Source organism: Lemur catta, chromosome 23 (assembly GCF_020740605.2).
Source record: "Lemur catta isolate mLemCat1 chromosome 23, mLemCat1.pri, whole genome shotgun sequence".
Lineage (NCBI taxonomy): Eukaryota > Metazoa > Chordata > Mammalia > Primates > Lemuridae > Lemur > Lemur catta.
In genome coordinates, this window is record NC_059150.1 from 5,040,884 (window position 1) to 5,054,714 (window position 13,831).

Consider the following 13,831-nt stretch of genomic DNA (forward strand, 5'->3'; position numbering starts at 1 on the left):
TTTTTAATTCTATTTTCATAATAAAACACTGTGGCCCCTGGGAAAAATTTTTTTTCTTGTGTGGCAGCCAATGTGTTAAAGATCATTTGAGTATGTTTGTAATCTGCATTAGTTTCCTAGGGCTGTCATAACCAAGTGCCACATACTTCTAGAGGCTAGATGTCTGAAAAGGTGTCAGCAGGGTCATGCTCCCTCTGAAACCTGTAGGGAAATGATCCCTCCTTGCCTCTTCTAGCTTCTGGTGTTTCCTGGCAATCCTTGGCATTCCTTGGCTTGCTGATGCATCACTCCAGGCACATGGCCATCTTCTCCCTACGTGTCTTCTTATCATGTTTCTTCTGTACATGTCTGCCCTTTTCATTCCAAGCTCGCAGCGTTATTGCTGAGATGGTTGATTGTATATGTGGTCACACTTAGTCTCTTCAGCAAACTGTTGTCCAGCCATACCCTTGGTGTTCTCTACAGAGCATGCATTCTCATTTTTTTGCAAGGTGGATAGGTTGAGAATTTTCTAAATCTTCAAGTTCTGTTTCCTTTTTGCTTAATAGTTCTTGCCTCAATGTGTCTCTTTCCTCTTGCATTTTCTTATATGCAGCAAGGAAAACCCACGCTTTGCTCCTACACTTTGCTTAGAAATCTCCTCAGCTAAATATCCAAGTTCATTGCTTACAAGTTCTACCTTCCACCTAATAGAACACAATTTTGCTAAGTTCTCTGCCTCTTTGTAACAAGAATCACCTTTCCTACAGTTTCCAATAATATATTCCTCATTTCCAACTAAGATCTCACCATAAGCACCTTTAATGTTCATATTTCTTAGCGGCAGTTTGTTTTACGCTTTTTCTGTCAAGCACCTTAAAACTCTGTGAGCCTCTACCTACAACCCAGTTCCAAAGCTGCTTACAGCAGCATCCACTTTTTGCTACCAAACTGTAATGGCTACCTACATATTGTCACATTATGTGGAGGTACCATAGATTTTTAAATAGCTTCCAGTTTTTGCGCATTTGGGTTTCTGTGTGTTATTTCCTTATTAGAAACAAGTTTGTGATGATCTTTCTTGTGCATATTATTGCCTTGAATATTTGTTGATTATTTTTACCTTAGGGTAAATTCTAGAAATGGAATTGTTGGGTCAAAAGGAACATAAATTTTAAAGATTTTGGTACATGTTTAGTTGTAGACTCTTACTCCTTAGATTGTTGACTTAAAGGCTAATTTTCATCATGGCATGCAATTCTTGGATTAGGAATTATTAGTGGGAGATATGATTAAATTGGTTTAATTGATTTCAAGTTGTAGATTATTGTTTTTGAAACCTGATCTTCTGATGCTTGAGTTTGTAAAAATGTAGAGTGTCATTTTGTTGAATCACTATTGATGAAAAGTGCTTTGAAGACTGCTTTTGCTCCTTCCTTTCCTTTTCCTTTTTTCCCTTTCCCTTCCCTTTCTCTCTCCCTTTTCCTTTCCCTTTCCCTTCCCATATGCCATAGAGGCTGGGTACAGTGGCTCACACCTGTAATCCTAGCACTCTGGGAGGATCGCTGGAGCTCAGGAGTTCTAGACCAGCCTGAGCAAGATCGAGACCCTGTCTCTACTAAAAATAGAAAAAAATTAGCTGGGCTTGGTGGCATGCGCCTGTAGTCCCAGCTACTCGGGAAGCTGAGGCAGGAGGATTGCTTGAGCCTAGGAGTTTGAGGTTGCTGTGAGATAGGCTCTTGCTCTGTCACCCAGGCAGGAGTGCAGTGGGACAATCATAGCTCGCTGCAACCTTGAAATCCTGGGTCCAAGTGATCCTCTCACCTCAACCCGCTGAGTAGCTAGGACTAAAGGTGTGCGCCACTACATCTGGCTAATTTTTTTAATTTTTTGAAGACACAGGATCTTGCTGTGTTGCCCAGGCTGTTCTCGAATTCCTGGCCTTAAGCAATCCCCCCGCCTCAGCCTCCCAAAGTGCTGGGATTACAGGCGGGAGCCACCGCACTCTGCTTTCTTTTGTTTCTTGTTTATAATTGGTGTGCAACTCTAGCTATTTTCATTTTGTAGGTTAGATCCACAGATGTTTTCAAAGGTAATTGTTTTTCCAAGTATTCTAGCTAAACAGAGTTTTGCCATCAAGTTATAATTACATACTTTTGAAGTAACAAAAATGTTTGTGAAAATATTTGATATTTTTCATTTATTTATTTGTTTGTTTGTTTGTTGATTTATTTATTTATTTGAGACAGAGTCTTGCTCTGTTGCACAGGCTAGAGGGCCATGGCATCAGCCTAGCTCACAGCAACCTTAAAGTCCTGGGCTCAAGCCATCTTCCTGCCTCAGCCTCCTGAGTGGCTGGGACTATAGGTCCTTGCCACCAGGCCTGGCTAATTTTTTCTATTTTTAGTAGAGATGGGGTCTCACTCTTGCTAAGGCTGTTCTTGAACTGCCGAGCTTAATCGATCCTCCTGCCTTGGCCTCCCAGAGTGCTGGGATTATAGGCGTGTGAGCCACCATGCCTGGTCTGATTTTTTCATTTAGATGGAAAAAAATCTAGATTTTCAGAAATGTGGATTTATCAAGTATCTTGTATAAAATAATCTGTCACATTAACAATCTAAAATGTAGATCATTTGTTTAGTTAGTAATGCTTATTTAATTTACAGTGCTGAAGCAAGGTAACAAGCATTTAGAGAATACAAAAGAAAGAAGGGTATGGCTATCCTGAATAAAAACTTTACATTGTAGGCCGGGCGCGGTGGCTCACGCCTGTAATCCTAGCACTCCGGGAGGCCGAGGCGGGTGGATCACTCAAGGTCAGGACTTCGAGACCAGCCTGAGCAAGAGCGAGACCCCGTCTCTACTAAAAATAGAAAGGAATGATTTGGACAACTAAAAATATATATAGAAAAAACTAGCCGGGCATGGTGGCGCATGCCTGTAGTCCCAGCTACTCAGGAGGCTGAGGCAGGAGGATCGCTTGAGCCCAGGAGTCTGAGGTTGCTGTGAGCTAGGCTGACGCCACGGCACTCACTCTAGCCTGGGCAACAGAGCGAGACTCTGTCTCAAAAAAAAAAAAAACAAAAAAAAACTTTACATTGTAGATGAAAATGTACGATATTCATTAGTCACAGTGTTTATAAGGCTCTGTATAGGTAAGTGCATGTTAATATAATTAAAATCCAGTTTTAACAGTGTGACCTCATTAGCCAGGGTGATTTCGAGGAGGAAATTGGAAGAATTTACCTGAAATACTTTAATTCATTGTCTCCTTATTTTAGGATTACATTTTAAAGACAATTTCTGTGACTGAGTTGTCATTTGGAAGATAAAACCCATTTCAAGAGGACTTGGAGCTGGTCCTCGCCTTGAGGAAGCAGTGGCTTGTTTGAAGTAGCCACTTCTGATCTAACAGTCTACCCAGCATGCCTAACCAAGGAGAAGACTGCTATTTTTTTTTCTATTCTACATGTACCAAAGTAAGAAATGACATCTCTAAAATCAGTTCTGTCTACAGTTTCTTTAATGGAATTGGATAAGACTTTCCCAACATCTTAAGTTTTTATGTTTTGTTTTGCTCAGCTGTTTATTATTTGCTGTCAAGTTTTTAGTAAAGGCTAGCACAGTTAGGAGAATTCATTGCTCATGTTTTTTCTTCATTTTATATATAATTTTCCCATGTTCTACAAAAGTGAAAATGCCAGTGACATATATCATTCGGTGTTCAGAATTAATCTGTTCAGGCCGGGCGTGGTGGCTCACGCCTGTAATCCTAACACTCTGGGAGGCTGAGGCGGGCGGATTGTTTGAGCTCAGAAGTTGGAGACCAGCCTGAGCAAGAGCGAGAGCCCGTCTTTACTAAAAATAGAAAGAAATTATATGGACAGCTAAAAATATATACAGAAAAAATTAGCTGGGCATGGTGGCGCATGCCTGTAGTCCCAGCTACTCGGGAGGATGAGGCAGGAGGATCACTTGAGCCTAAGAGTTTGAGGTTGCTGTGGGCTAGGCTGATGCCACGGCACTCTAGCCTGGGCAACAGAGTGAGACTCTGTCTCAAAATAAATAGATAGATAGATAGGTAGGTAGAATTAATCTGTTCAGAATGCCTTTGGAATTGGGGACACTTTGACCTATGGCTTGCTAACTTTGATTCTATTAATATATGCTTTGTATTAAATGACTGTGGATTGTATTGTACTTCTAGAAGCTGTCATTAATTGGATTTGACTTCTTTTTTCTTCCAGATTTCTTGCTGAATACTAAGAATATAAAGCCAGCTTTCTAAGTTTGCTTTTGTAGCTTTTTTGCTTTATCTTTGTCAAAACTTCCTGTTTTTCTACTTGATTATTTGGTAGCTCTCTTTAGTTATATCTGCTTTACTGTTATTTCTTTATTACTACTTTTGTAAACTTATATGTTGTAAAAACTTTCTTAAATCATTTTAGTGTGTTTAAAATGATAATTTTTGAGCAAAGCTCTGATAATTTTATCTTATATATAGCAGTTTGCACAACAGTAGCATTTGGTTGAGATATTACTGTTGTATAACATATATAGTGAAGCATAATTATATTAATTATATTTAAATCCTACTCTACTTACTTTCTGATTTTCCATCAAAAGCTAGAGTTACACAAGTCAGGATGTATGAAACAGTTTTGAAGATAAACTGTAAAATACTGTTTTTTTTTTTTTTCTTTTTGGAAACCTTGTCTCACTTTGGATCACTCAGGCTCTAGAGTGCAGTGGTGTAATCATGGCTCACTGCAACTTCAATTCCTGGGCTTGAGCAATCCTCCTGCCTCATCCTCCTGAGTACGGGCACGTGCCGCCATGCCCATGCTCGGCTAATTTTTCTATTTTTTGTAGAGACGGGGTCTTGCTCTTGCTGAGGCTGATCTCACACTCCTGGCCCCAAGTGATCCTCCTGCCTCGGCCTCCCTAAGTGCTGGGATTATAGGCATAAGCCACAGTGCCCAGCCTGTAAAAAATATTTTTAAAGAGTACCTAACACTCCTGCTTGTCTTTTTCAACCCTTTATCTCAGCATGTGTCACTTGTGTCAGATCAAATGGAAGGTACTATCAAGAAATAGGTTATAGGAAATTATAAATTTGTTGCCCTCAAATTGTTCTTGTCATCCCATCTCAGTTGTTTTCTACCTTGCCTATCTTTTCTCACTCATTTGTGCTTGTCTAGCTTGTGGGAAACTAACTGGTTTTTTGTTTGTTTATTGAGATGGGGTTTTGTTATGTTGCTATATTGCCCAGGTCGGTCTTGAATTCCTGTAGTCAAGCGATCCTCCTGCCTCTGTCTCCCAGGTAGCTGGGATTACAGGCATGCTCCATGGCCTCCAGCTTAGATTCCAGGAAACTCTTGTTGTGGACATTTTACCTGGAATATATTTCAGTGTCACAGTTCTTTTCTGTGTTCTCTTTTTCTTTACAGGGTGACAGCTGCCCATTCCGTCACTGTGAGGCTGCACTAGGAAATGAAACTGTTTGCACATTATGGCAAGAAGGGCGCTGTTTTCGACAGGTGTGCAGGTTTCGGCACATGGAGATTGATGTAAGTTTTGAATTTGCCTTCTCATAAGTAGTGTAGGGTCTGGTGGGTCAATAAAAAATATAGGGACAAAGTGACATTTTGCTATATATAATAACAAGTGGGATAATTTTTTTTTAACGATCCACTGACATTTCTGACATTAATGTTCATTAATATCTAAATGATATGAGCATGAAAGGGTATAATTTTTCTGGAAAGCAGTTTAGTAGTGTATCTGAGCTTTAAAAATATATTTGTATCTTTGAAGAGTATCTATATTTTTTTATTTTAAAACAATTGCAGACTTACAGAAAAGTTGCAAAGTGTAGTATAAAAAATTTTTTTAAGCCATTTGGGAGTAAATTGCTGATATTCCCTATCACCTCCAAATACTTTATGAATATATCCTATAAGGGAGAAGGACATTTCTCCTACATAATACAACCATCAAAATTAGAAAATTAACATTAATGTATTACACCTCCATTTAATCTTCAGATTCCATTCAAGTTTTGCCACTTGTCCCAGTAATATCCATTATTGTAGAAGGAGCAAGTCCAAATTCAGGTGTTGCACACAGTTGTCATGACCCTTTAGTCTCCTTCAGTTGAGAGCCGTTGCTCATTCTTTTCTGACCTTTCATTGACCTTGACACTTTTGTCAGTTACAGCCATTTATTTTGTAGAGTGTCCCTCAATTTGGGTTTATTTGTATTTCTTCATTACTAAATTAAGATTGTGTATCTTCAGTAGGAATACCACAGAAGTGATACTCTTTTCATCGTGTACCCTCCAGTGGCATACAATTTTAATTTTCCATTACTAGTAGTGCTAATTTGATTACTTGATTAAGATGGTATCTGCCAGATTGCTTCACTATAAAGTTTTTCTCTTTGTAATTAAGGAGTATTTTGTGGGGAAGTACTTTGAGACCCTCTAAGTATCCTATTTCTCATCAAACCTTCACTTATTTTTCTAGTTATTTATTTGTATTAGCACAACTCATGGTATCCTATTTTATTCAGTGTGTCATAGTCCATTACTATGGTTATTTTATTTTTATGCTTAAATTAACCCAGATTTGGACAGTAGGAGCTCTTCAGGCTGATTTTTGTGTCCTTTTGGTTTCTATCATTTGCAGACCTCTTTGCTTTTTGGCCTAATAAGATTCTTCCAAGCTCATGCTACACTTTTCCTACTATAGCCCTGGAATCAGCCATTTCTCCAAGGTGGCCTGGTTCCTTTTAGTGAAGAATGATATGTAGAAGTTAAGATTTGGGTTGCTCCTGGAGTGTCGCTGCTTTCAGGTCCTCTCAGTGGACAGAGCTAGGGAACATATAAGTGTATATACATATAGACATTTACATCATTATTTATTCCTTTGTGTCTATGAGTGTCTTTGTGGTTTTGTGTCTGTGTCTACGTATGATTAAAAATCATGAGTTCATCAGCAGCAGGAAATGAGGGTAAAGAAGAAGAGACAAAAAATAAAAAAGAAGAAACAAAACAAAACAAAAATCATGAGTTCAGGCCAGGTGCAGTGGCTCACGCTTGTAATCCTAGCACTCTGGGAGGCTGAGGTGGGAGGATCGCTCGAGGTCAGGAGTTCGAGACCAGCCTGAGCAAGAGCGAGACCCCGTCTCTACTAAAAATAAAAAGAAATGATCTGGACAGCTAAAAATATATATAGGAAAAACTGATGAGGATTCTTGTGATTAAGCAGCTGAGATTGGTCAACAGAGACAGGCCAATCCTCTTGCAAGACAACTCTTGACCACATGTTACACAAACAGTGCTGCTCAAACTATAGAGGCTGAACTTGGAAACTCTCTATCATCCATTATATTCACCAGATCTTGCATCAGCTGACTTAACGCTTTTTCCAGACTTTGGACCACTTCTTGCAAGGCAAAATATTCAGTTCTCAACAAGCTATGGAAAACACCTTTCTCGATTTCATCACCATTTGCTGTCCAAGCTTCTTCACTGCTGGTATAAATAAGCTAACCATTAAGATGACAAAACTGTGTCAGTAGTTTAGGCACATACCTTGATTAATTGTGCTCCTTTGGGATACAATAAACTAAACTTTTGATTGGAAATCAGACATTTCATATTTAATTACCTAACATTTAATCTCTATAAGAAACCAGTTAGATAGCTGCTATTATTCTCATTTTATAGCTAAGGCAAGTGAGGCTTAGAGGCAGTATATTGTCCAAGTTCACGTGGCCAGCAAGTAGCATGATAGAGATTCAAACCCTATTATCTTTGATTTTATAATCTTAACTACTGTATCAACCTGCTTCTCTAAATTAGCAGATAAACTACTTCCTCGCTCCTTTCATCTCCTTCATGCCTTAAAGTATGTCACTTTTAGCAACCTCTCTTCCTTCTAAAATTTATCTTACATGCCTCAGATTTTTGAATACTGTTTAAACTTTGTCCAGTAAACAAATTACCAAGTTAATACAGGTCTCACTTCATTTTTTATTGGAAAACAATGTGTTCTTCCTTTTTGCAGAAAAAACGCAGTGAAATACCTTGTTATTGGGAAAACCAGCCAATGGGATGTCAAAAACTAAACTGCGCTTTCCATCACAACAGAGGACGTTATGTTGATGGCCTTTTCCTACCTCCAAGCAAAAGTGAGATCCGGTTTTAATTTTAAAACAATAGTTGTTATTAAATGTACACCTATGCACACTGTACAAAGTACTTTTTACACATTGCCTTCTTTCAGTCTAGTGAAAAAAGTATTATTTCTGCTTTACAGATGAGGGAACTGAACCTTACCTAAGGTTAAATCTTTAGTACGTGGCCATAGAACCAAGTGTGTCTTGGCATGCCAGTTTAAATTACTATAGTTTACCTAATTTCCCATTTTCTTATCAGACCCATGAAGGTTTTCAAAAGAAACTTGATACTCTAGGCCAGGAGTTGGTAAATCTGGTCCTCTGCTTGTTTTGTAAAATAAGGTCTTATTAGAATGCAGTGTTGCCTATTTGTTTAGGTATTTTCTGTGGCCAATTTTGTGCCACTGCTGGAGTTTGGCAGGTAAGACATAGAGACTCTTTGGCCCACAAAACCCAAAATATTAACTATGTGGCTCTTTACAGAAAAAGTTAGACAACCCTGCTGTAGGCTGTAATCTAAAATAAAACTCATACTCTACAAAAAGCTCATATTTATTTCCAAAATCCCTTTTAAATAGATTTAAAAGTGGAATTAGCTGTTTAAAAGCCATATCTGCTATATGATTAAAACTTGATGACTACATCTTTTCACCTCTATTTAAGGAAAAAAGTAGACTCCTTTCTAATTTGGTTCAAATAAGTGTCATCTGCTATAGCTCTCTTTCTCCTTTTTATTTTTTTTGTTTTGTTTTGTTTTGTTTTTGTTTGTTTGTTTTGAGACTGGGTCTTGCTCTATTGCCCAAGGCTGCAGTGCAGTGGTGTGATCATAGCTCACTGTAACTTTGAACTCCTGGGCTCAATCGATCCTTCTGCCTCAAGCTGTGGAGTAGCTAGGACTACAGGCATGTGCCACCATGCCTGGCTAATTTTGAAAAATTGTTTTGTAGATACAGAGTCTTGCTGTGTTGCCTGGGCTGATCTTGAACTCGTGGGTTCAGGTGATTTTCCCACCTCAGCCTCCCGAAGTCCTGGGATTACAGGCGTGAGCCACTGGGCCCAGCTATTATCTCTTAAAAGCTTTTTTTTTTTTTTTTTTTTTTGCTAAGCAAAAACCCTAGAATTTCAATATTAAAAGTTTAGAATTTGTAAACAGGTACTAGGCATTTAGCCTTCTGTTCTATGTTTTGAATGCCCATTTTGAGTGTGTTCATGTATAATGAAGAGTTATTAGCTAAAAGCACATTTTCTCTTCCTGGGAGTTTAGAATCTAAATGGATAAATTAGGTAAAAAGATGTAAGTACTCATAAGGAAAATGCATGAATTTATCATAGGTAGCCAGGGATTTTTGTTTAAGAGAACTGGGATTGTATCTGCTATTTTTAATTTATGACTGATTTTGTATGTTTAGCTGTGTTGCCCACTGTGCCTGAGTCACCAGAAGAGGAAGTGAAGGCTAGCCAGCTCACAGTTCAGCAGAGCAAATTGTCTGTCCAGTCTAATCCTTCCCCTCAGCTGCGGAGTGTTATGAAAGTAGAAAGTTCCGAAAATGTTCCTAGCCCCACACATCCACCAGTTGTAATTAATGCTGCAGATGATGATGAAGATGATGATGGTAAGTTTTAGCTCTTTAAAGCAAATAGTCTGGGTAATGTGGTGAATTGGACAGAATCAGGATTAATACTCTAGGCATGTTTTTAATTGCATTTCCCTTAAATGTTGACACATAGATCAGTTTTCTGAGGAAGGTGATGAAACCAAAACACCTACCCTGCAACCAAGTCCTGAAGTTCATAATGGATTACGAGTGGCTTCTGCCCGGAAACCTGGGGTCAATTTAAAGCAGGGTAAGAGGAGGCTGTATTGGTGCTAAATCTTACAGCACTATTCAATGTGTCCATGATATTTTAACTGCCTTTGAAATTTAGTTCACAATTATTGACCTAAATTTCAGTTTCATGAGGGAATGCTACACACACGTGCTTTCTCTCAATCATTCCTTGAAAAGATACTTGAATGTCTGCTGTGTACAGATAAAATGCAAAGGTGAAAAGGCTCCAGTTCCTCATGTGATTTCTATTTGGGTTTTTCAGGTGAATGTTTGAATTTTGGAATAAAAACTCTTGAGGAAATTAAATCAAAGAAAATGAAAGAAAAATCTAAGAAGCAAGGTGGTAAGTCATAAATTTGGCATGGATGATTGTATGTTGCTAGGGAAGAATAATAAGATAAGAAGGATACTTGTGGAAGCAACAGCCAAAATTAGCAAAATGATTTTGATTTCACAGATTTATTTAAATCATGGTTGCTTTTTTTTTTTTTTTTTGTGAGACAGAGTCTCGCCCTGTTGCCTGGGCTAGAGTGCTGTGGCATCAGCCTGGCTCACAGCAACATCAAACTCCTGGGCTCAAACAATCCTTCTGCCTTAGCCTCCCGAGTAGCTGGAACTACAGCCGTGTGCCACCATGCCCAGCTAATTTTTTCTATATATATTTTTAGTTGTCTGGATAATTACTTTCTATTTTTAGTAGAGACGGGGTCTCACTCTTGCTCAGGCTGGTCTCGAACGATCCGCCTGCCTCAGCCTCCCAGAGTGCTAGGACTGCGCCCGGCCTCCATGGTTGCTTTTTTAATTAATTCCAGTCGTGTTTCAGTCTCTATTCAGAACTAGGCACGTGTAATAAAGAACCTGAAAGAACCTGTGTATCTTAATAACTATAACCCTAAAGAATACAATATAAGAACTATATTAAAAGAGGAAAAACTTCATTTTGTAGTAGAAGAGTTCTTTCTCAAGAGCTGCTAGGATTTTCTTCTGGAGCTTGCCTCAACGTGGTTGATCTGTATTTCTAAGCCTAAAAATTATAGTGTGAAATGTAGTATGTGTAGAGATAAGTGATTGGGTCTAAGAATCCTCTTATTAAAGCTTGTTCTGTAGGAACTTTGGAGTTATGTTTTGCTGATGATTAAATTTAGATGGAGCGGGTTGGATTGGATTGACTTGCCTGATGTCTGGTATACTTCGGAGGATAACTTTAGAGTGATGTTAGCTTTATTGATAACTAAAAGGAGGTTGAGTGCCTAAGTCAGTCCAAATAATTTTTTTAATTTTGTTTTCACATTATGCCCCAAGGCTCCCCCCACCACTACCCCGTTCCATTGTAGGAAAACAGATTTTAAAAAGGCTGATTGGCTTTGATATAGCAGTCTGTATTGGACTTAACTGGTTACAAAAACAAAATTTTTTGTCTTGTGATAGTTTTATTTTCTATAAATCATTTGCTGTTCTTTGACTTGCCTTATTCAGAAGGTTCTTCAGGAGTTTCCAGTCTTTTACTCCATCCTCAGCCCATTCCAGGTCCTGAAAAAGAGAATGTCCGGACTGTGGTGAGGACAGTAACTCTGTCCAGCAAACAAGGTAAGGAGGTATAGGTAGGTCTTAGAGTCGTCAGGTTTCTACTTTTAAATAATTGGAAATGCAAAATCCTTGGATATTTTTTACCTTTGATGAATTTGCAGTAAGACTTTAGTATGTTGTTTGGATATGAGGATGAAAAGTTGGTTCGTTTGACTCTAATATTTAAAAGGTTAAAATTCTTAATTCAAGCAGCCCTCACATTTATGTATACTTAATTTACATTTATTGCTTATATTCATTCAACAAAGTTATTGACTTCCCTTTGTGGGTAAAAAACTTTAATATAAACTCTCTGAATTACAGAAAAACGTAAAAATCTTTTCACTTAATAATTTTACACCTAGTAAGGAATTGTAGCTATAGATACATTTAAATGTTAATGCCATTCAAACAACAAAGAATCAGAAGAAAGAGAGCTTACTTCTTGCTGGGGGATGATGAAGGAAATATACAGGAGAGCTATTATTGGAGTAGAGTATGATTTCATTTAACATAAGCAAAAGTATAGCTTGGGTTTTATTGGCTAAGAACACAATCTGTCTCCTTATGCTTGGATGCTATTAATAATTAATAGTGTGCTATTGTGTGCATTTGGCTGTTTAAATTATTGATAATAGGGTTTGGGGTTTTTTTTGATGCAATAATCTTCCTTAAGACTGAGACCTAATTTTCAGACTTTCTGAGTGGGCTCATACTAACATGAAAGCATACTTTATACTCATTATTAGTTTCTGGATACAGAAAGAATTGGCTAGTGGTAGAGAAATTCTGTTTTTGTCATTTCAGGAGAAGAACCATTGGTTCGATTGAGTCTTACCGAGAGACTAGGCAAACGAAAATTTTCAATAGGTGAGATAAGTTTTGTGTGTATCTTTTTGTTTTCTGCTTCTTTGTGCACTAACATGGTACCTTGTCCAAACTCCTTATACAGATCCCATCAATATTGGCAGTCCCCCTATATTCTTGGCTGAAAGCACTTATAAAATTTTCTCATGTTTTTCATGTGTGCATTATACCTTTTATTGAAGTTACAGAAATTTAAAGTATTACAATTTAATTAAATTAGTACCATGACTAGCTTTTTAGAAGGTACTAGGTTTAAAACACAAATTATTTATTTATTTATTTTGAGGCAGAGTCTCATTTTGTTGCTCTTAGTAGAGTGCTGTGGCATCAGCCTAGCTCACAGCAACCTCAAACTCCTGGGCTCAAGCAGTTCTCCTGCGTCAGCCTCTCAAGTATATGGGATTATAGGCGCGTGCCACCACGCCCAGCTAATTTGTTCTATTTTTAGTTAGAGAGGAGGTCTCGCTCTTGCTCAGGCTGGTCTTGAATTCCTGGGCTCAAGCGATCCTCCTGCCTCAGCCTCCCGAGTAGCTGGGACTACAGGCATGTGCCACCATGCCTGGCTAATTTTTTCTATATATTTTTAGTTGTCTGGCTTATTTCCTTCTATTTTTAGTAGAGACGGGGTCTCGCTCTTGCTCAGGCTGGTCGTGAACTCCTGAGCTCAAGCGATCCTCCTGCCTTGGCCTCCCAGAGTGCTAGGATTACACGTGTGAGCCACTGCACCCGGCCTCTGTGGCATTTTTATTCCTTCTCTAACATTGAGTTCTAAGGAAACTGGTGAACAAACACACCATATAAATGCAGAAAACTTACCGAATTATTCTACATTGTTTGTTTTTGCTTATATTTCTTGACCTCACTGAAGATTGACTTGAAATGTTAAACTAAGTTCTCCCTATTTGTAGGTGGTGACAGTGATCTTCCATTAAAGCGTAGCCTTGCACAGAGGCTAGGGAAGAAAGTTGAAGCTCCAGAAACTAACAATGACAAAACACCAAAGAAAGGTATTTTAGTTCTAATATACTGTGTATGTAATTTTGACAATTGTTTTTTATAATGTTAACAGCTATGGTTTGTCATTCTGTTGTTTAGGTAAATTAGTTTATCATCTTCCGTTTTATTTTTCATTCAACAAACATTTGATTGCTTACTCTGCTAGATTCTGGGTAGACACCATTGAACAAAATAAACACCATCACACTTCTTAGAAGCTTAGAGTATAATGGCAATTCTGTGACGGAAAAAAGTACATGATGCTGTAAGAACACATAAGAAGGGCTCCTGTTATTACCATCTGTTATAGAAAGGTTCACAGAGGAAATGATGTTAAAGTTTAGACCTGAAACATGAGTTGGGAATTAGCCCTGCGAAATTGGAGGGACAGGGTTTGTGTTTCAGGCAGA

At 38.3% G+C, this 13,831-nt stretch overlaps 1 protein-coding gene across 10 annotated transcripts in view; it reads left to right on the forward strand.

The window, feature by feature from the left end:
- ZC3H11A (zinc finger CCCH-type containing 11A) overlaps positions 1 to 13,831 on the forward strand; it is a 37,815-nt gene that overhangs the window by 12,612 nt on the left and 11,372 nt on the right. For all 10 annotated transcript variants that reach the window (XM_045536304.1, XM_045536300.1, XM_045536302.1 and 7 more), the window contains 9 exons: positions 3,261 to 3,458; positions 5,430 to 5,549; positions 8,052 to 8,175; positions 9,573 to 9,776; positions 9,892 to 10,008; positions 10,255 to 10,335; positions 11,469 to 11,579; positions 12,366 to 12,428; positions 13,334 to 13,432. In XM_045536304.1, coding sequence (XP_045392260.1) covers positions 3,405 to 3,458; positions 5,430 to 5,549; positions 8,052 to 8,175; positions 9,573 to 9,776; positions 9,892 to 10,008; positions 10,255 to 10,335; positions 11,469 to 11,579; positions 12,366 to 12,428; positions 13,334 to 13,432 — 973 coding nt within the window. In that variant the 5' untranslated portion in view covers positions 3,261 to 3,404. The remainder of the gene's footprint in view (positions 1 to 3,260; positions 3,459 to 5,429; positions 5,550 to 8,051; positions 8,176 to 9,572; positions 9,777 to 9,891; positions 10,009 to 10,254; positions 10,336 to 11,468; positions 11,580 to 12,365; positions 12,429 to 13,333; positions 13,433 to 13,831) is intronic.